General features: G+C 34.1%; 3 protein-coding genes across 3 annotated transcripts in view; 2 read left to right on the plus strand and 1 right to left on the minus strand.

Annotated features, from left to right (window-relative positions):
- LOC127840004 (sodium-coupled monocarboxylate transporter 1-like) overlaps nt 1-23,832 on the plus strand; it is a 639,226-nt gene that overhangs the window by 368,044 nt on the left and 247,350 nt on the right. The window lies entirely within an intron of this gene.
- Nucleotides 1-23,832, minus strand: part of LOC127837264 (uncharacterized) — a 289,076-nt gene that overhangs the window by 160,797 nt on the left and 104,447 nt on the right. The gene's annotated exons all lie outside the window — the stretch shown is intronic.
- LOC127837257 (sodium-coupled monocarboxylate transporter 1-like) overlaps nt 13,616-23,832 on the plus strand; it is a 50,637-nt gene continuing 40,420 nt past the window's right edge. The window contains exons 1-9 of the mRNA XM_052364183.1: nt 13,616-13,684; nt 18,597-18,648; nt 19,164-19,231; nt 19,895-19,975; nt 20,441-20,514; nt 21,071-21,211; nt 21,753-21,974; nt 22,263-22,449; nt 23,110-23,196. Coding sequence (XP_052220143.1) covers nt 13,625-13,684; nt 18,597-18,648; nt 19,164-19,231; nt 19,895-19,975; nt 20,441-20,514; nt 21,071-21,211; nt 21,753-21,974; nt 22,263-22,449; nt 23,110-23,196 — 972 coding nt within the window. The 5' untranslated portion in view covers nt 13,616-13,624. The remainder of the gene's footprint in view (nt 13,685-18,596; nt 18,649-19,163; nt 19,232-19,894; nt 19,976-20,440; nt 20,515-21,070; nt 21,212-21,752; nt 21,975-22,262; nt 22,450-23,109; nt 23,197-23,832) is intronic.

The raw sequence follows: 23,832 nt of genomic DNA on the forward strand, positions 1-23,832 counted from the left end.
TTACGTTTACGATCGCTTTGTTCGTTGTATGAAATTAAATACTTGATTTCATTAATTCTTGCAACAATCATTACGCTTAATAGGTGACCAACAGATTGATATTATTAAAATAATTGTCAACAGTATTTGCGATAAAAATGACCAAACCATCTGTACATTGAACACCCCAGGGCTGTGTAGTAGGCGGAATACTGGGTCTGGCGTTCCCGCTTTGGATCAGTGTCGGCGCGTATGGCCTGCCCAGCAGTGGCTACAAACTGGACTTCCCTACGGCAAATTGCTCGATGGCAAACGTTACCATGGTTACCACTACTGCGATGACGACCACAACAGCGACTGTAACTGAACTGTGAGTTCTTGGTTTCCCTTTTGCGTTTACATTTAATGAAACTTTTTCAAAATTTGTTCAATAAAATCGGATTTAAGACATTATATAAAATGATGTCTTTTTTCAGGAACATAAGGCTCACACTTACCAAATATGTTGTTTTTATTTATTGACATGCGTCTCATTAACTGAACATTCATGTAATATGCTTACATCAACATTTGTATAAATACCCGCAGTTCTGACACTTTTGTGATTTAATATTCTTAAAACAAACAATTTCTTAAAAGATTTAAGGAACAAAGTAAAATGATGATTTTCAAAATAATTGTCAAATATTCAAAAAAGAATGTGTGCATTATGCTCAAACACGCGAATAACGCTCTTGACTAAGAACAATGTAAACAATATCGGTTAATTAACGGACAGTCATCATTTGAAATTGGTTAATTTGGAAAATACGTTCAGTATTAATACAGCGATTATGTGTCCCAATTTATTTTACACGGATTTTGCTTCTAGATGATCCGGGGACTATAAGTATTTAAGAATATTCCAAACATTATTGATTTGTTTTTTAACATATTTAATGACACTTTTCATAAATACGACAATCTGTAAACAAGACCCATTAACTCTTTACTAATAGTAGTTGCTTTGTCTTGTTCGTGTTTGCTGACATTGCTGTGTTGCTTATAAACCCACGTTATTGTACATGCCAATTTAAAAGTAACAGAGATGAATCAGCCAACCTTAAGATTTGCTTAGTAAGCTCGTTTAATTTACAGGTCTGGAATGCAGCTATTGTATAGTACAGCTTTAGTATACCGTTTCGTATTTGTTGTATACTTTGTCGAATATGTGGTATCCCGGCATTGGCATAACAACGGTCATAACTTTACTTCTTACACTAATTTTATTTTATTTACAGGTCTGGAATGCAGCTATTGTATACTGTGTCGTATCTATGGTACCCCAGCATTGGTATGGCAACAGTTATAGTTGTAGGACTATTTGTCAGCCTCGTTACGGGTTGGTATAAATACAATTTTTATTTACTGTACAGGCGCATAGTTTAATCCTTTATTATTTGACTTTTCCCAAAATCAGGGGGTTAAACCCCTGGCACCATGCTGAACTCACATTTCAGCGAACCAATAGCAGCTGATCAATTCACAGCCGACCTAAATTGAAACATTGCAATCATCAAGCTTAGAGACAAGAAAAGCCAAACATTCCTTTAACTATACATTTTTAGACAAATCGTTTTTTATTTATAAGTACTCTTCGATAGTATCGTTAGTTATTTTCTCGAAGTATAAACTGACCTGTTTCCCATTCCTCAATGCTAAATTGCTTTTTAATAATTCTAGAGATATTTACAATGAAGTTTACAATGGGAAAATGCTGCGTTCCTTAAAATCACACAAACAAAGCTAATTGTGCATTGACGGCAAGGAAAAAGCAATCAAATATATAATTAACTACCATGGTCATCTACCCTAGAATTTATCCCAGTCTTAAAAAATACTAGTAATTAGACACACATATGTGATTAAAACTGCTCATTCTAGTTTTCGAATGAAGCCTTTGTCCTTATAGGACGGCAAAAAGAGGAGGTAGATCCGAAATACCTCATCCCCTTTTTCGACCGACTTGTATGCTGTCTACCGGAGAAATGGAGGACCTTGTGCAGGTGTGGCTACCAGTTTAAAGACCCAGAGGTAAGTGCATAACATTATATTCGGATATCAGAATCAGAAATTATACGCGCGCAAAATACGCCTTTTTACGGTTTAACAAATGCGTCACAAAGATGAAAGGCCGACGAACAGAGCATTGCTGGTGTAGTGGTTATTGTGAACATTACGATTGTGAGCTCATTATTTCAATAACCAAACAAAATAGGTGCTCAGTAACTATCACAGAACATCACCATAAGCATCATCATGTGTGTCTTATTCTTATTCTTCTTCTTTGGTGTTATCTTATCACAATTGCATCGTCGTCATCGCCAAGGTCTTGTATGCCTTTGGCAATATAATCATGAATTTGATGATAAACGACACGTCATTAAAGTTGATGCTTTGGTCATTTTATTTTACATTATCGCTTGCATAAATTAATTAATACTTGCCAGAATGTATCATCTGTGATGTCATCAACGTTGCAGGTTCTGGTACACGACGAGCAAGACAAAGAAATTGTGATCACAAAAGAGGATCTAGATGAACAAAAGAACGGCAACGGTTCCATAAACGAGAAAACTCCAGTGACCTACCGCAAATTTGCTGTGACGCCACTCGGCTACAAACCATCGACGACACCACATTTTGTGTATACAAACTGTTCATTTAATTCCGAAGAGATGCTTTCGATGAAACCTCCTCCTAACTAATGCTAAGGAGAGTGAATTACCAGACTTACAGAAACACTTTTTTCTTCTCCTAAACGATGTTTTTAAGGATGTGTTTTAATCAGATTATTTTTTTCCCGTAACCAGGTTAATTTATGTCTTAAGTAAATGCTTTCGCATAGACTAGATAGAATTTATAAATAAAAAATATCTGAATTTAACTTACCAACCGATTATCATTGATTAATTGTAATCACTTGCAATTTTCAAACCAATACCTTCAATCTGTTCATTGTATGTTGACTTTTAATAATCAGATAACATAGTTTAAAACATAAGTTAAGGTAATGAAGATTGTTAAAATAAATACTTTATTAAAAATGTTTTAATAAATAAAATTATTATATTTAGCTTTATATCCCATTTTTTTTAATTAGGTTCTTTGTTTTTCTTGTCTTTCTTTGTTTTTACAGAGTTATGCAGCGCATTGAGATCGCACTTTGTGATAAATAAATGTATTGCGTCTTTCTACAATACTCGTTTGTTACTAGTCCATTTCAAATATATTTTTAATTTGTACATTGGTAGATTAACCTGTGTATATAATACGTTTGGTTTCTACGTAGGTGTTTTGCAAAAGTAGTTTAAGTACCAAGGGCTCTGAATTCATAATTTTATTCGTTTTACATATTTCACTGAAACGTACACATAATTAATTTGTCAAAAAGAACTGCAACCTGTTTTGCAACACAGAATAATGAATTTTGCAGATATTTGGGTAAACACATAGAATTTAAACGTGCTAAATTTTGGTTACGCAGGTGGCTAGGAAATGTCTAGGTCATTGGTCATTGGTGAAGCACACTGCACAAGAGCCTACAGATTTTTTTGTTAAGCGCAGGTAACTAAACCAACAGATTGTTGGTGAAGCACAATTACTCCCACCACTCATATAGCGCAAGGGAGGAAAAGTTTGTGTTAATGTTCCTCGCAAATAATGCACAAAACGAAAAGATTATTCGTGTCGATACACATTCTTATTGAATGAATACATAACTTCAGTCATTTTAAAGTCATTTTATGATACTTTTAAAGACAAGACAAAATAGTTTAATCAGATTTTTCGCATAGCAAATTATCCCAAATTACCATAAAATAACATGCATTGTGAAACGTTTTAGGATTTTAACATTTAATTTAATCCCTCTAACGAGAGATTGCATTTTGGGTTTATAGGGTGCACGTCAATGGTACTGAAAATAGAACGAGGGCGCCTGCGGCGTTGAAAGTCTATTTGCCAGATACTTGGAAGTTTCTGCTAAAGTAAATGTTGCAGTAATAGTTGACTGAATGAAAATCGAAATGGCTTTCAAAATGAATAGTTGTTTTAGAATAAGTACAAATAAATGAAATAAGTAGTGGTGAAATATTGCAAATCATCCTATATCAATCGGAAAATCATTAATATGTATCAATGGAACTTATTATTTTGCGAGCAAGTAAATGCCCGAATGTAAATATTATTTCTGATTGTCTAGACGTTTATGTATGCTCTTGTTTTATTAAACATCAGCATTACATCATTATCATTTACGAGACTGAACGATTTTTGAATTCAAAAGCTAAGGTCAAGTAATACCTTTTTGCTCGTGTTGTTTGTAACTATTCATTATACTGTTACACACGCGCTTCATTTTCATTTAAGCAGAAAGGAACAATTTGTTGTTGTTGTTGTTCTATTTACCGACTTCGTTACATACGCAAACTATTACATGCACGCTGTATTTTGGAGTTAACGTTCTGAGGTTTAAATCCTTATTAAAATTATATAAAAAATCAAATAATATGCAACATAAGTTGCAGATTAATATCAAAATACTCCCCTCTCTTGCCGCCGGAAATCGATATTACATCCAATAAAATACTCGACAGTCATCTGCTAGAAACCAGACAATGATTTATTCGTTAAAACTATTTAAAATCACGCACCCCATTAAAATACTTTGAAAAAGAGATTCACTTTGTTAAAAACACATAATTAAGTATGCAAAAAGTAGGCAAAAAATGTTAGGAACATATTTATTGTATGTATTGGAATGATGGCATATATGAAACATATTGTGGAACTAGGATAATTTTTATAACATCTAGTTTTCATCCACGTTTTAACGGAATTGTTTACAGATTTTTGATTTTTTTTTTCAAATGTCATTAAATATTTTTGCTTACAAATCTTTAATGTTTTAATAGACTTACCTAATGTTCATAGGAAGAAAAAAAGTTGAACGACAAAAAAACTGACGTCGCCGGTATTCGAACGGTATCCGTAAGCGGATGCGCAACCACTGCGACACGCAAAGTTTCGTGAATTTTGCGAAACATAATACCTCTTGTTAACGTAATCATGCTTTTGCAATAATAAATCGTTTTACGAACAAAATTTGTCGTATTTTCTAAGAACGTTTTTCACTAAAACTGGTCTGAGAAAAATTGACTCAAAAATGGTCTTATGAGAAAATCTTCGAAAAAATATTATATGTGAACAATTGCAAGCAATACAAAATTCTATGTAAAATATCTAATCTATTTCGTCTGCCAACATCCCACATCTGGTTATTTTTACCCCTTGATAAACACGCACCTAACCGCGCGACGTATTTCTGATTTTCGGTTATATATGTCATTGGCTAAAGCCATAGAGTATTCACAATGGGAACGTCAAAAACAGTCTGCTATATCAAATTTGCATTATGTTTTACACCGGCGAGCATTGTCTAATTAGCGAAGTTTTTTTTTCGACGTAGCTGTTTAACCCAGCTTGTCACTTTTTTTGATCTTTAACAGCAGCCAATAAATGTTGGAGACATTTTCCCACCAGAAGATACTCCACTTTTTGATTGGCTAATTTAAAAATTAGAGGGATATTGTATTTCGTGTTTACACCATGCTAACCTAATGTTGAGCATAAAACTATCGTATCTCAATACAGAAATAAATAGCGTGTACGACCGTTTTACACTCAAAGCTTCAAATAATAAGTGTGTGTGACTGTCCCTTTCTATCAGCTAATTCGTTCATACTTAAAGGCGGTGTTCTCAAATTTAGTTATAATTTTCATATTGCAGTATTTTCTCTAACAATTTTCATATCATGTAATTATTTATATTCCCCTTTGTTCCCTACCCTGATATTATAATGAAAAGTCATGCTATATATATATAAATAAATATATATATATATATATATATATATATATATATATATATATATATATATATATATATATATATTGAAATAAAAACATTTTAAATTATTGGGTTTTACGAAAAACATCGTTCCAGGACAAATATTGTGTACTTTCTATAAGCGTAATACATTCCATCTAGCAGGAGATCAATAAGCGGACAGCCTGTCATCACATCGTGAATCAAAGTCAGGATATATAACCGACGTTTGTCCGTTTGTTTTAATAACATAGTCTGGCACCAACTCTCCAACCAAATGAATCGCAAGTTAATTTTTCATTTGCAAAACGCATGTGACATTAATTGTGATTTGAATGTGTTCAAAGAAAACAGAGTCATCACGAAATGCTGATATATCTCGTGTTTCTGTTAACTCTTTACCACTTAGATACGTATTTTCACGCATTTGTAGTCCCTTAGAAAGTTATATTTAATTGAAGACCTTTCTTACTAGATTCAAGTTTGTAAGGCTTCATCTCCAAACCGTATGTGCTGATGAGCAGCAAATAGCATCAAACCTGAACAGACTGTGAGTTACTCGCTTTTAAGTGGGAAAGTGTTAAGAAAGTAATGTTAGCTACATAAAATGCTATTTTAGGACACATACAATTGTATCATTGGATGTTGCATCATTTATATCTGCGTATGCAAGTTTGCAGTTTTAATATATTTACATCATACCTCTACGCTGATTTCGGCTTGATACAAAGGTGCCTGATATGTTTTATTGCACGTAAGTAAGCGTTTGAAGAAGTCAATGTTTTCAAGGTGTGTGCTATTATTCGGAATCAAGTAATACTGTTGTTTTATACAGGCTCGGAAAGAATTGCAAGATAAGCGGCTCGACACAAAAAAACTACTCATAGAAAATACTCGCCATTTTTTATGTTTTGCCTCACATTTTAAATTAAACTACAATAGGGCAGTAAAATTTTATTCCCTTTTTATATATATCTTATGGAGATACTTTCTGTTATGTCCTTTTTACTGAAAAAAACAGAATACGTAAGTTCACAAACGTGATTATGAAATGTGATATGAACTGTGCAATGATATATACACTGTACAGACACGAATTAACATATGTATGCATTAACATGCTATACACTACACAACAAAAATTGCATGCGGCGGATCATTAACAAACAACTGAAAAAAGACACAAATAAATCTCTGATTTTGATTTAATTATTTAAAAATATAAATGTTCAACCTTTATTTTTAAATCAGAATTTACGCCGAATATCTTTTTCAAGATATTTCTTGTTTCAAGTATAGAATCTCGAGACATGGGAACGAAGGGGAGTGTCAAAACGTACGAATATGAAAGAAATCAGCCGTTGTATAAACACTTACTTGGAAGAGGCAAAAAACAAAAGCATACGAAAAACCTGTTTTGCAAAGGGAATATTCGAACAAATACCATTAGATTAGATAAGTATCATGATCAGTATTACGCTTTTCTCTGTTTAATTAAATTCAAATTTAGCTTTTAAACATACTGACAAGCTGTCGTTTTATAGCATATTGCAATCTGTTATTTGATGTTTATATAGCCATATAACAACTCCACAACGTTATTGTAAATTCATCAGTGTCATCATTGGAATAGAGGTTCCAGATGTCGCTCAGCAGATAATTAACACAAACTGATGTGATATGGTTTTCAAATGTATCAACATAATTATGTGGTTTTTCAAACTAAACGTTGGTATTTATAAACAAATATTAAGCTCAATTGATCATGATTATTGACATCTAAAAAGCAGCGTCGTAGCGAATATATTTCATTATTTCCTTTTAAAACTGGGATGTTATTGTATGGCACACAGAAAAACAGGTTAATTACCTATCAGTGTGCATCAGAGGAACAGTTTACCTCATGGTTATTAAATATAGTTTGGAAAACCAACCTACCTATTGTTACAGCAGAATGGGAATTCATACATTATGTAGCTCCATGTAAACTGTGTTGAAGAATAAACTGCAAAATGACTCAATATGTGCTGCCTATGGTTCATGTCTATACAGATGTGACGAATACAGCCTTCGTTAATGCTGTGAATTTCAGAATAGATTCAGTCGATCGATGCTGTTACATCTGATATAGACAGCTGCAAATGCAATTGTTTGGTTGAACAGTACAAGTCACGAAGGTCAGGAACGGAATCTGCCATTTTCAAAGCAACATATTAATTAATTAGTTAAATTTCTTTATACGATTCGGACCATACATATCTAGTTTGCAATTTGTGAATCGCGTGATTTACTTTCTACAATTACTTCTTTAATGAAAATATAAGTTTTCGTCGCTGAAAAAAGGAGGCTGAGTGGTAGTTGCCATGGCGACCGAAGAAGAAGTGCGAAAGTTTCAAGCCTGGGACTGGGTGCTCTTTGCTTTGATGCTTGGAATCTCAGCGGTCATCGGAATCTTCTATGCGGTCAAGGAATTCATGAACAAGAACTCCAACAACGCCGATTATTTGATGGGCGGGCGCAACATGCAGCTGGTTCCGGTTGCTATTAGCATCCTCGTCTCTTTCATGTCGGCGATCCTGATCCTTGGAACGCCGGCGGAAATGTATACCGCCGGAACTTTGTACTTTATGTACCTGATCGGTATGATTCTCGCCATCATCCTGTCGGCGCTCATCTTCGTGCCTCTCCTCTACCCTCTGCGTCTCACCAGCAGCTTTGAAGAAAGTCTCATTTTTGTTGTTGTTATGTTTTGTGCTGAAGCAGCTAGTTTAGGAACAACGAAATTCCAGTAATATAATGTGGAGAGAAATTTATGTAACCGTCTGCCAGTCCATATATTGAGGCAAGTATTCGATTGTCTATATAATACAGGAATATACTTTCGAGCTCTCTAGCTCCGGCTAGCGCGGCCGTAGTTTCGCTTACTTGATAGTTATACAAATGTGCCGATGTCAAAGCAAGAAAGCTTTTGAGACGAAAGTAGTTTAAAGCCAGTGTACATGTACCAGAAATGCTGGGCACATAATTTATTGGAATACTCGAATTGTTCAATCTTATACTACAAACTATACTTATGGACAATAATTATGAGTTGTGTGTCACAAACATAAGCATGATGAATTAATACTTGATTCTGAGTAATATTTCCTCTCTCTGAACATCGACTGATATAACAACTTCCTGTTGAACGGATAAAGAAAAATATACCAGGCATCGTTATATCAGCTATTTATCAATGACGCGGTAAGACAAATGTATATTTATCATATTTTTTATTTAAAAAAAAAAACAGAACAAAAAAGATCGTCAATTTAGCGGCGGCGCAGTTTTGTACTATAATGGAACTTTAAATAAAAACAAGATATGTGTTTATCAGAAACACTATGTCCCCTTTTGCGCCGCTTTGAAGCTATATATATTTGACATTTGACCTTGAAGGATGACCTTGACCTTGACCTTTCACCACTCAAAATGTGCAGCTCGATGAGATACACATGCATGTCAAATATCAAGTTGTTATCTTCAATATTGCAAAAGTTATTGCAAATGTTAAAGTTGGGGCAAACAAACAAGCAAACAAACACACAAACAAACAAACCAACAGACAGGGAAAAAATAATATGTCCCTAATTTGAGTGGTGGGGGACATAAAAATGCATTGAAATTAAAAAAAATCATCGTGACTCAATTATTTGGTTCAAACAGGATCATCAATTTTGGTCTAAATGAAGATATTTATCTTTTAGACTCTAATGTTTGTTTCGAAGATTCACTTTTATGCAATGTTATAATTGTTGATTTTTTCTATTTGCTTGCAAATTGCATTTCTATATTAGATAGGCAAGGTCAGGTCTTACTTTGAGGCTATTTTGACAGTATAATTGGAAGTAAATCTGATTTTATTATTTATGATATTGTTAACAGATTTACAGTCAATATTTATTTTGATCCAGATGTAAACTCAGTTATGGCCTCAGTCGCTAGATCTCATAATAAACACGGTATCAAACTACTTTATTTATGTACATCATCAAATTATCGTGTTGTCGAGTTGGTAGAGTTGGTGATAAGAGCCAATTTACATTCTGTTATCTAACGGTTTATCGACAATCGGTGGTGTGGTCTGTCACGAACAAAATTTCACACTTATTAAAGACTTTATGAGCGGCGTCATCCCAAAATGGACATTAAGGCCAGCCTATGCTTTGTAATATCATTATCGGAAAGGGAATCTTCTGACCAGACTGCGCATAATGCTGGTCGCATATGGAATTAGACCTGTTTTCGCATCAAGCGGCTTATACGGATTGTGCAAGCAGCGAGCCGCTGAATACTGTATTAAATACATATGATGTCGCCATTCGCAATAGTGCAATTGGTTTATTTGTTAAGGAACATTTAATAACTTATAACCCATTTCTAAGAAGGTTGTATTCTTACGCTTGTACATTGGGTTTGTTGTTGAATGTGGATTAGAACTTGCTAATTATGTATCTTTTGGTTAATAAGTGCTATTGACAAAACTTATAAACTTCAATTGTTTTATTTATGAAGAGATTATAAAAAAACGTATGAAATAATAAGAAATAGAACTTAAGTAAAAACAAACAAGAAATATTTATATAAAAAAACACATTGACCTTACGATTTTTGAGATTTATTGAAGTTAAACACTACAAGACATGCGATAATATATATCACCAGTTTAAGAATTCAGCAATTGTTGATGTGATATTAGAAACGGTTTGTTCGATGGTGTAAAGGAGACGGCTGAAACGTTTTGCTCAACACATAATGTTTATATACCAAATTCACGTTTCCCTGAAGAGCCTTTTACCGTTGAAGCGTTTAAATAAGCCCTTAAATCGTTCACGCGTTATAAATCGCATGGAAGCTTTTGTATATCGAACGAATATTCAATCGAATCTATTTCTGATGCAGTATTGCACAAATGTGATTTGTTTGATGCTGTTTTGAAATCTGGTCATTATCATGAGAAATTGACGGATTGTATAAAAAATAAGCTTAAACCACAGCCTGTCTTCCAAAGTCCAACTAAATGCAATTGCATAGTTATTTTCCGAACACCTTCGCAGACAGTTACTGATTTTGTAATTTTGATTAATCCGTAATGTGGTATTGATATGAAGTTTGTAACTTTAGTCAACTTAACCACGTTACCCGTATGCTCATTTTAATGCTAATATGCATATTTGATTAAATAAAACTTGTTTAAACTTAAATGTTCATATGTGGTATAGAAGTCGAATTAGTAAGAAGAACTAAAATATGTACCAACATATAAGTTTTGCGTTTATTATTAATTCTCCTGTTATTTAAAAAAAACGCTGTGGGCTTACGTCAAGGCGAACTAATGTTCCCTTTCATATTTTCTCTATTTGTGGAGGATAAATTACTATTTGTGTAGAACAAAAGTACTTGTGGTTTAAGTATTCATGACACTGTCTTTATATTGTTAATATTTTCCGACAATATTGCTATTATAGGAACATTTTCAAAAGAAGTTCAAAATCATGAATAAATGTATTTACGCATTGTAATTGTTTGTGATTCATTAAGTAAATACTTATAAGTATAAAATCATGTTATTTCGAAAACGAGGCAGGCTAATGCATCTTCGAAATGGATTTCTGATGGTTAGCGAATTGAAGTGATAAAAATATTTAGGAAGTATTTTTAACTATACATTGAACATTTCAATCTAAACCGAAAACACCTTTGTAATGAAGCACTAAAGGCAATGGATATTTTATTTAATAAATGTTAGCTGTTTGAGCTTTAACCAATCCAGTCGATTCATGTGTGACATCTATTTTTAAGTATGCATGTGCGATTCTTGCAAATACAAAGTCAAAGGATTAGAAAGTGTGCTCTTAAATACCTGAAAACGACTTATAAACGTTAATCTAAAGGTATGTAACGCTGCAATACATGGTTATTTAGGTAGATATTCGCTCTTTGTTTATCGATGTGCAAGAATCATTAAGGTCTGGTTTTAAATAAACCAAACTGAAAACAGTATAATAACATCAATTTACCAGCACTGGGTTTTTAAGTTTGGAAAGCTGTAAGATATTGGCTGTTCGTCTTTTGTGTTTAATAATCTCAGCTATACATCCGTTGATAACAGGTCTGTTTAAGATATGTATCTGTATTTAAATCTTTTTGTGATTACAAATACTGTTGAGATTTACTACCTTAACCACTCAAAAACGTTGCTGGACTGCGAAACACCTGCCACTGAGTATTCAAATTGAAAGAAACGCTGGCCAGAAACGAATGATATTTTCTTTGTTATAATGTATCACATGAGCCTTGTTCTGAGAAAACTGAGCTTAATGCATGTGCGTCAAGTGCACAGTCTAATCAGGGACGACACTTCCCGCCTAAACGTGATTTTCGGTAAGGAGGGACTTCCTTGAAACTAAAACTACCATTAAAGCGGAAAGTGTCGTCCCTGATAAGCCTTTGCGGACTGCACAGGCTAATCTGTGACGACACTTTACGCACATGCATTAAGCCCAGTTTTCTCAGAACGCGGCTCATGTATAGACAAATTTTATTTTGTCTAAATAACTATAGGTACTTATCATCCATTGAGTTAATGATAATTAAAATTTCGTTACATTATTTATTGCTACCATGTCTGTTGATATAATCTATTTATTATTTATTTTATATTTGAGTTGTAATTTATTAAGGCGATAGATATGACGTGCGCACGCGATAGTTATGACGTGCGCACGCGATAGCTATGACGTGCGCACGCGATAGATATGATGTGCGCACGCGATAGCTATAACGTGCGCACGCCATAGTTATGACGTGCGCACGTCATAGCCTTGACATGCGCACGTCATTTAACTATTTCTATGACGTGCGCACGTCATAGCCTTGAATTGCGCACATCATAGCCTTGAATTGCGCACGTCATAACTATGACGTACGCACGTCATAGAAAAAGTTAAATAAAATATTTCCTATGTCCCCTTTATGCCGCCGTAGGTATACGCATGGAGGGTCGTATTCTCGTTAGCAAACTTATTACAAACGTTATCGGCTGTACTCCCGTGTCAGTTTGTGACATTTTATACGCTTCATTTAAAACGAATCGTGTTTTAACCGTTGGAGATACACGTTCCAATTTTTCAGTTTTAAAGATATCTTACATGTGTTTCACGGTTTTTTATTAAAATGTTCGGGCATGCATTGTTTTTACCTATGCGATATACAGCCCATATTTTTTCGTTTCTATTACGTACATTGTGTTTTCGCTTTTTATACACCACAAACTTTTCACCTTTGCAGCGCTAGAAGTTTTCAGCAAGTAACCACGAGCTTTGTACCGTCACATGTTTTGAATTGTACCATGAATGGATGCTTCCATTAAATGCGATGAATCGTCCATTTGTTGTGTACTGATATTAAACAAAGTTCATGTTTGACTTTATTAGATTATCGGTCCTTTTTCAGTTGTAAACAAATCATATTTATCCGTATTTTTCTGTTGTTGATTTTTTTCAAATGCAAAACCGCATGATTTGTTTTGTCCCGACATTTGGGATAGTCATACAAGATTATCATATTTTTGTGTTTATCTTTATTTCCGTACTTTTAAAATGAAATGTCGTCGTTTTTATTTCCGTACTTTGACATAGATGTTTATGTTTTCATTATTATTTTCAGTACCTACAGATGCGTTTCAATTCACGGGCAGCCAAATTAACCGGCACAGTGATAATGATTATTCAGCAAGTAAGTCAAACAACTAATACTGTTAAATACATTTACAACATTTGTAAACATAGAAGGTCATTTCGTTTGCAGAACATGAAGGAATGCATCTTCGTACGTCATTCTCTATTAGCCTGTGCAGGCCGCAACAACAGAAAAATGCGGATAAATATGAATACCATTCACACTGTAATGATATTTTCTATTCGTAGGAAATTTAAGGAATGTCCCTTCAAACCATAAAGTAAATAATATTACTACTTTTGGCGGAAGGTTGAGTACGCATCGACTGATCTGCCACGCCATTTGAAGCAGATGCACTGACGTTGCCAATAAACACTTATGTAATAACAACCTATGATTGCGAGATCCTATACCTGATGTATCGGTACATGTACACTTCTTTACACTCTAACTACACTTGGAACTCGTTGTATGTATACAAATAATCGTGACAAAATAAGTTATTTATTTCACAATATATATGGCTAGGTGGTGTGTTCTTAAGCTAGAAACTTTAACTTTACACGAACGACAGCAACATTATAAAAACACATGGCATTGATAATCTTTCATTGTTATTAATGGCTCATTTGACACCTTTCCAGACGTATATTTGCTGATTAATCACTTGAAACGTGTACGCTATCGTCGGAACTCGCTTTTACGTAAAAACGCTATGTATCTTAAATACGCTAGCATGATGTCGTAGCCATGATTAATTTAAAAAAAATCTTATAAGCTTCCAATTCTGCAAGGAAATTCAACCAGCCAAACAAAGGTTTTATAACAGTAATAAAGCACGCGCTGTTCATTGTGTCATATTTATCTTTATTCTTATTTATACCGTACTCCGTTCGCTTTTGTCATATTGAATGTTATCTATACGTTTTGGTATCACCGTAATATCCTCAAAAATTCGTTGTTGGATCCAATATTGCATTCGAAGATAATCAACACCTGAAAAAAAGGTTGATTGAGCATGTGTTGGCTGTTGAATACATAAAATGACGAGGTTTTCGACGATGTTTGAACGCCAGCCTTAACAACTTGACAACCGCATTGAAGCTAATACGCAATTGCTGCTGAATACATGCAACCGGATCTTTCCTCTGAAGTGAAACCACTGATTTTTTTTTACGTGGAAAACATTTTTTTAACGTTAGTTTATCGCAACAATTAAAACTGTCATAATGTTAATTAATATCCTCAAACTGTAAAATATAGTGTGTCGGACCTTTTTATATCCTTTATACCGGTACATTGTTTTGTTTAAAGAAGATATGTGACACATCAATGCATACACGTGTACACGATATTCAGATTCAATGGTTCAAAGATACAACTACTTATCTAGGACATCTGAAATAAGATTACATCGATTGAATCGACATGTATGTGTTGTTGAAACGAAATAAAATGAATTTATGACCGAACGGAACAATACAATTGTATATTCATTCTGGAGTTTAAATTATTGTGAAGTGCACTTCGTTCCATATGATAGCCTCGCTCTATATATCTACGATACTCTTAGGCCGCAATAAATTAACCAGATGAACGTCGGATAGTCTGCATCTAAAAGACACAAAATGAAAACAAACAATCTCGAGCACCTGTTCGATTTGCAACGATTCCGATTTATCAAAGCAGGGTCGTAGATAACCTCCAAACATTAGGGACGCGGTCCAGTTTTTGTACTGGGAACATAAAGGGGCTTATTTGAGAGGGTTGTCCTCTCACGTGGTTCCAAATAATATTTCAATTACAATTAATATGTTGCGTTTATGACACATAAGAAGGGATATTGACACATCACTATTGGCAACCTCGGAGCAGACGGAGAGGGGACACATGGCTTCTGCATTGACGGTGCGTCATTACAAAAATACTGGTTTTAGAGCGGCAATTTTGGGAGAATTTACGTTTTATTTATATAACGACGACTAGTCGAAATATTGGGGAGGCGGCCGCCGCCCCTGCCGCCCCATTACCTACCCTGCAAAGTACAAAAGTATAGTGTTTTGATACATATATAATTTTTTACCTCTAAGCTTTACCTCTACGCTTTGCGCTTGCCGCTGATGAAATCGAAAATGGAATAAATAAGAATAATATTTATTTATTGTGTTGTTTTTTGTTTGTTTGGGGGGGGGGATCGGCAAAGAGAGGGAGTCTTCGGTCAAACAACAGCTCTATTTAGTGTGGAGCTAAGACTTATATAAAGAGGACGTAGTTACAAATCGGTCATCGATTTTGATGGTCTTTACATTTATCAGGATAGGGAATGTAAACATCACTTTAACCGTCCACTATCTAACAATCACCAAAATTCTTAACAACAACAACAACAACACTATTGAAAGATTATTGCTCATGTACCAAATAATGTTTTATGGCGTGATTATGTATTGTTTTTGTAAAATATTTAGTACATGTATGTCATGATATACACATTTCTGTTCAAAAGGGACGTGATTAATCTTCAACCAAGTTGGTTAATATTTTTAAATTGATTTAAAGGACTTGTTACAGGTCAACACATTGGTAATTTTCACCATTTTGTGACGGATTATAAAATAAAAGAACATTTAAAAGTATTGAGCACATAAATACTGAAATTGAGACAGTCATTTTAAATTGAAAAATAATAAAGCGTTAAACACGATGGAATATTTTGGAGTATTTATGTTGTTTTCATTAATATTTGTGTCGAAACGTGGATTACGTATGTCAGCTAAAGAACGACTGACCCAATCAAAAGTTAGTGGACGAGAGGATACCATACCAGTATTTGATTCCGAATGTCCCCGATTCGAATCATAGTTAGGATACATTTTTAATGTGTTTAGAAAGTATTTGAAAATAAGTCAATAATATTGAAAAATTCCATTTAGTACAGGACTCATTTGCATAAAATATTAACTTGTAATTACGTCATCACTCATCGTATTTAATTGTATTGGAAAGTTAAAAAATATTTTCAATTTCAATTCATATTTAACACTGTTGGCTAGCTATATTGGAAGAAAGGGGACCATCGGAGCAGGCTGCACTTCCTTCTTATATTGTTCAATTGCACTAGCAATCGAACAATTTAAGTGACTTGTTTAATCGGTGTCATGCTTCATTTTTTTTGGCACGGTGTTTGGAAATCTGCTCTTATCTGTGTAAAACGTAACATGATATATTAAGTACACTCCTTTTTGTCTTTTACATAACCTTCGGCAAAATGCCCCTTCTGAATTTACTTCGCCATTCCCCGATGCCTTCCTTATTCAAGCACTATGTGTTATGACGAAACGTTCATCCTGTCTCACTTGATATACTCGTCAATATAAACAACCACGATATTCAGTTGCAAAACCAGAATAAAAAAACAGCATCCGTCAAGTCTTCTAAGTAAAACCAAGGCGTCCATGTTAAACAAACTTCCACTTAAGCGTTCTTTCCATATCTTGAAACCATGTTGTTAAAATATACGCGAGCTAATTCAATTCGTAGTAAATCCTCATTCATCCTTTATCGTTTGGTCTACTGCGTAAACAACGCTCGCTACCGAAACGTAAGCGGAGACGTCGCCATACGTTTACGTTTTCAATAGCAACAGAGCATGAGCGCATTTTGTGAAGTGTGACACGTTACATTAACTTCTTTAAAGGGGCCTTTTCACGTTTTGGTAAATTGACACAATTTAAAACAAAGTTGTTTCAGATTCGCAAATTGTCGTTTTAGTTATGCTATTTGTGAGGAAACAGTAATACTGAACATTTACCATGTTCTAAAATAGCCATTATATGCATCTTTTGACGATTTAAAAACCTGAAAATTATAAAGCGTTGCTACGCGAAACGATTGAATTATTTGAAATGTTCTGTTGTTAACGTTATTTTTGTGAAACTACGAGGAGTGCATTAGTACGGATGGCCGAGTGGTCTAAGTGGTAGACTTTTACTCCAGGACTCCAGGGATCAGTGGTTCTAGCCCTGTTGAGAGTCACTTTTTTCCCTTTTTAAAATTTTATTCTTGATTTTTACTCGAGCTTTTTAGATCTAATGGTTACATTTATCAATATAAAGCATTTAATTACAAACTTAAATACATGCCAAAATCTGTGAAAAGGCTCCTTTAACACGCTTTTGATAAAATGAATACATATTCTATATAATCGATAATATGTTTGTGTAACGACTAATTAACATAGATTTCGAGCACGAGTGGTCCTACCATCACCTATAAGAACTACAAAGTGATTTTTATTAACCGATACACAACTATGAGAGAATGTTATAGTATATTTTATTCGTTTAACATTTTAATATTAAGTATAATCAGCTGATGAATAACGTTAGTGTTTTCATGTATTTAGAGAGCGAGCGTTTCATTTGACTTCTGAGGAAACATGCGCGTGTGGTTCTTTTTCGATCAATTCAGACCATTTACTCTCATCATGATCGTTTCTTATAAAAAGATTTATTATTCAACCATACCATTAATAAGCATCATCAAATTGTTAATTGATTGGCAAGAATTTGTTATTTGGCTGGATCTATGCAACATGTTACAAGTTGTTTTTCGTCATGTTACATTCACGTTCTTCGACAATGATGCATACAATGTTGTTGTTTTCGCAGTGTTTAAACTTTTTTCATTGAGATTCAAACAAATGTGTTTATTGAGTAAAACAATTATGTCCGACATGGTACAAATTGTTTATATTATTTTTGTACTATGTTTTACGACATGGTACATTCTGCTTCAAATGATGGATTGAAATATGTTCTGCTTTATTTAACAAGCTGTTTTCATCATGTTTTGAACTATGTTCTGCGACATTTCTCAATATCTTATCATCATGTTTTGAACTATGTTCTGCGACATTTCTCAATATCTTATCATCATGTTTTGAAGTATCTTCTGCGACATGTTTCAGATCCTGTATATGGGTATCGCTTCCTACGCACCTTCCACTGCTTTAGAAGCAGGTAAATACTAAACAAATTGTAAAAAAGATCGTTGTTGAGACAAGATTCAAACGTTCCAGAACATTGCGTCTGGCTTTATGTTCTGTAAAATTAATTAACTAAGTCCTTTTAATCTCGCCCACCTTTGCAAAGCACAAGTCAAGAAAGGAAATATTTCCTCTTTTGTGTTTAAAGGTTGTTTGTATAAAAACTTGACGTTAATCGACGTGCAATACTATAAAATATGATTTTACTTAATTAAACTAATTGTAGTCAACATACGTTTTGTTGAAAGATGATCCAAACGTAATTGTTCTTTGGCTATTTGTGGTCAGTTATTGTATTTGAAGCATACAACGTACTCCAATCTGCTCAAAGCCTTTGTCTTAGTAGAATGAGCACTTGGTGACATTTGGGCGAGGTGTTTGGTTGTCAAATATTTGGGATCGAGCCATGCCCTTTCTTGCCTCTGAGAAAAGATTATATATTCTCTTCGCGCCTTCGAACTAATCATACGTCAAGTGATTCTGTTTCAGTAACCGGTTTTCCAACCTGGGCCACAATTATAACAGTGGGTTGTGTATCAACCTTCAATACATTTCTCGTACGTACATTGGCAGTCCTTGATTGTTGAGTTAGGGGATGTATGCGTTAATGTAGCTAGTATTCCAGAAATCACCATATTTCTTTTGCTATAATAGTGGCCATTATGCGTGTGTATAATGTGATCATAATCAAGGAAATATTTGAGTCAATATATTGACCTATGTAAACTCTAAGCGGAGCATATTGGTACGTTTGACACATTCATATATATTGTGAACAATAATGTATGCAACATAATAACTGTGCATAAAATAATAATAATAATGATAATAATAATAATAATAATAATAATAATAATAATAATAATAATAATAATAATTACTATTATTATTATTATTATTATTACACTTATAATACTAATAATACTAATAATAATTATAATAATATAAATAATAATAATAATAATAATAGCAATAATAATAAAAATAATAATAATAATAATAATAATAATTATAATAATAATAATAATAATAATAATAATAATAATAATAATAATAATAATAATAATAATAATAATAATTATTATTATTATTATTATAATAATAATAATAACAAAAATAACAATAATAATAGTAAAAATAATAGTGAAATTAATAATAATAGTAATAATAATAATAATAATAACAATAACATGCATATTTTTGTATGCACTGCACGATAGGGCGGCATGAAGGCGGTGGTGTGGACAGACGTGTTCCAGGCTGTGGTGATGGTAGCAGGAATTCTCGCAATAGTCATACAGGTTTGTATCCGTAATAAAGGTCAAAGTCTGTATCCATAGCTATACACATTCGTAAAAATTGCTATACGTGTTCGTATCCATAGCGATACAAAATATAAAAATACAGTGATAGAGATACGTATATAGAGTGATAAAGATCGTATCATGGTACAAAAAAGTAGCATTTTGTATCTTGTCAAATTTATGTTAGCAGATTACATCTAGCGTTGAAATATTGGATGTTGCTATAAGGAACATTGATTTTGTATTTTAACTGTAATGTTTGAAATACTGTACACAATATTCGTTGATTTTGAGTGTTTATTGGCTTTTACTAAATTCAACATATTCAGTAACTGAGATGTCATCTACTGCTTTTAAGTAGTATTTTCGTATCTATATTTGTTTGACAATCCAGATTCCTAAAAACATTCATTTAATCCCCAACCGTTGCACTGTACTCATGCATACTGTCATGTCAAATAGGGTGCCATGAAGGTGGGAGGTATGAACACCGTTTGGAGGATCAACGAGGACTGGCACAGGATCGAGTTCTGGGAGTTAGTATTATTACGTTTAGTAAATTAGACTGTATTAGTATTAACGGGTATCTATTATAAGTTGTTTAAGTTATTTTTGTTGACAAAGTTTAACTTTTCAGTCATCAATTCGAATGCAGCAGCTATTTAAAACAATAATGTAAAATATAAATAAACATAAATAGTATTATCTTTTTGTTTGTTTGCACATTTATGAAACTAACACACACACTAACTTAAACTGAACACCCACATACAATCCATTACCATAAACAAGAAGTCTTTCCCGTTACTAACAAAAACTTGCTTGCTCGCCTCACTCACTCACTCACTCACTCACTCACTCACTCACTCACTCACTCACTCAATAACTCACTCACAATTAAATCACTTCTATCTAAGGGCAATGTTCAGACCAATCCACATCTTTGAACGAAAAACTATTATAATGCTTTTGCAAGACACACAAAATGACGATTGATCATTCTGAAGGGCTAAACCAAATCTTGTGTTGAATTAAAAACATACTTACTTTATAATATTGCATTGAATGTTTAGTGCATGTTTCCTATTTCAGTGCGAACTTCAACCCGACCACTCCTCACTCCATCTGGTCGTTAGTAGTGGGCGGGAGTATCGGATGGATGGCTATGTACGGGTGTAATCAGGCCAGCGTTCAGCGATACTGTGCTGTACCATCCCTTACGAAGGCCAAGTAGTGAGTCAGCCGAAAATAGGCCAATGTTGTCAGTCCAGTTAAAGCGATTTCAGATTGTTTTCCAATTTATTATGCCATGTGTTTTTCTAGCCATATAATTTAAACAGGTAAGTTACTGTGCTAGTCCCACTTTGAGAAAATCAATTACTGAGTGGACAAAATAAAAGGCGTAACAGTAAAACACATGTTGACAAAAATAAAGCGTTTGGAGAAATATATGTGCCAGAAATATGCGTTTCCGCGGTTGTTGATAATATGCGAATGAATGTGCATATTGTGCTCGGAGCAGCCGATGTTTAAGAGACAATGTATCCCCCCTCCACAAATCCGAGCTGGTGAATGAAAAGAAAAAAGGGGGCCGAAAAATATGCCTGTTTGTAGTTTTCACGAATTCAAATAAGTTCAACACATTTGCTCCATTAAACCCAGAAAAGACCCTTTTCCTTTGTAAAAAGATATAATAATTAAATTTTGATTTAATCTCCCAAAAACTATATAATAGTTGTTCAGTATCTCATACCAGTTGTCGCATCTTTGACAGCGCGGTCCTCCTCAACATTGGCGGCGTCATTCTCCTCGTTCTTTCCACGTGTCTTGCGGGCGTTGTCATGTTCGCCTATTACGCACAACAGGGCTGCGATCCCTTGACCAGCAAGAAAGTGGCCAACGCAAATCAGCTCATACCGTACTTCGTCATGGAGGTGTTGGGTTACCCGGGACTTCCAGGTCTCTTTGTGTCGTGTTTGTTTAGCGGTGCTTTAAGGTACTCCTGCGTAACTTTTAATTCTTTTTCTTGACAATAACCTTTCTGTTTATCGATTAATTTAGAATCGTAACGAATCTTCCAAAAACATATATCTAGACCAATTTTTGCTAAGCTAACGAAACATCACTCATGGATGTGTATGTGTATATTAATTTTGTATAATTTAATGCTTTGTGATAAATAAAATGATTAAAGTATATCATGCTTAAACGCATCTTATTCGCTTAACATTAGTTATATAATATCGCTTTTTCTGTGAACGTTTATTTTTCATTTTTTCATCAGCACTATGTCCTCGTGCCTTAACGCGCTCGCTGCCGTCACGTGGGAGGATATTTTGAAGCCCGCTATTGGCCACAAGGTGTCGGAGCGCGTGAAGACGTGGATAAGCAAAGGACTCGTGCTGGTGTACGGTGCCGCAGGCGTCGGCTTTGCATTTATTGCTCAGACCTTTGGCGGGACTGTGCTTCAGGTGACTATAATATGAAGCATGTGAGTCATCACTATCGCAGTACTTAGTTGTCTTAAATCGCCTTTCATAACATAGATCGTTATTGGTATTGCGTGTATGGCTCTGACCTTTGTTGGCTAAGTCTCACGGGTACTATTAACCGGACAATGCCGGATTTAGGGCTAAAAAATAAATGTCTCGAGACTCCGTTTTAACAATTAGACAAAACATAACATATAAAATTCCCTTTTTCATCCAGTGTTTAGTGTTTTCGATTGTATTTCTCAGACATTTGAAGATACTTTGTTGTACTGATTACTGTTAAAACTCGTTTTTCACAATGCCTATTTGCGTAGATGTTGCTTGTTCTTCTCAGACCTAGGCAACACTTTGCTACAAGTGACTTCTTCAACTAGCCAATTATTTTCTAGTATATGTATTGCGTTTATTCTTATTCGTATTGCGGAATTGCGTTATAAGCTATTATTGCGACCTGATTTTTATAATGACAAATTGTTTCGCGTTTGGAATGCATTATGAAGCGTTTGGAATGCATTTGTTAAAGGTTTATTATTTGAAATCCACAATCAAAATGCAATTTATTGCGTGTACTTATCATACCTTTATCGGCACTATTGTATAGGCGACTTTCATTAATAAAATTACAATTGCTGTTTCCAGGCATCCCTAAGTTTTACTGGAGCAGCATTGGGTCCACTTCTTGGTATATTTCTACTCGGTGGTTTTTTTCCGTGGGCAAATTGGCAAGTATGTTCTTGTATACATGTATTCGAACATTGTAAAATGGACAATAAATTTGCATTATGACAAAATCAATTATGCGGATTATATAAGTCAGGGTAATATACCCTTTGACCCCCAAAAAATTGCTACAAAAGGTATTTTGACTGATCCTGGTAGGGTAGAAGGTACATAATAACATATCAAAAGTTTTCCAAAATCCGACTTCCGGAAAGTTGTTTTTTTCAAGATGGCCGCCAAGATGGCCGCAAAAACCTATTTATGATAATAACTATGTAAATATCCACTCAAAATTGATTATTTTGGTGTCTTTACCTTGGTTTCTGGGGTCAAAGAACACTTAAAGATCACCAAAAATAGTATAAATTTATTATTTGACACAGAAATCTATCATGACATCAAAAAATAGGCACCGCCACCATAGGAAGGACCGCAAGTACATAACGATTGACTCAAAGGTGATGATTTTTTATGTCAAACACCATACAGTTTTGGATACGAAGAACTCTTGGATTGAATTGATGATATAATTAGGCAGTTGAGTAATCATGAAATACAATTTATGACATTCCGCTGTCCACTGATACACCATAAATTTGTCTCAGAGCGTTAAATTGTCCGTGTCGTCCGCATCTTCATCAG

The sequence above is a fragment of the Dreissena polymorpha genome, chromosome 7 (assembly GCF_020536995.1).
Source record: "Dreissena polymorpha isolate Duluth1 chromosome 7, UMN_Dpol_1.0, whole genome shotgun sequence".
Lineage (NCBI taxonomy): Eukaryota > Metazoa > Mollusca > Bivalvia > Myida > Dreissenidae > Dreissena > Dreissena polymorpha.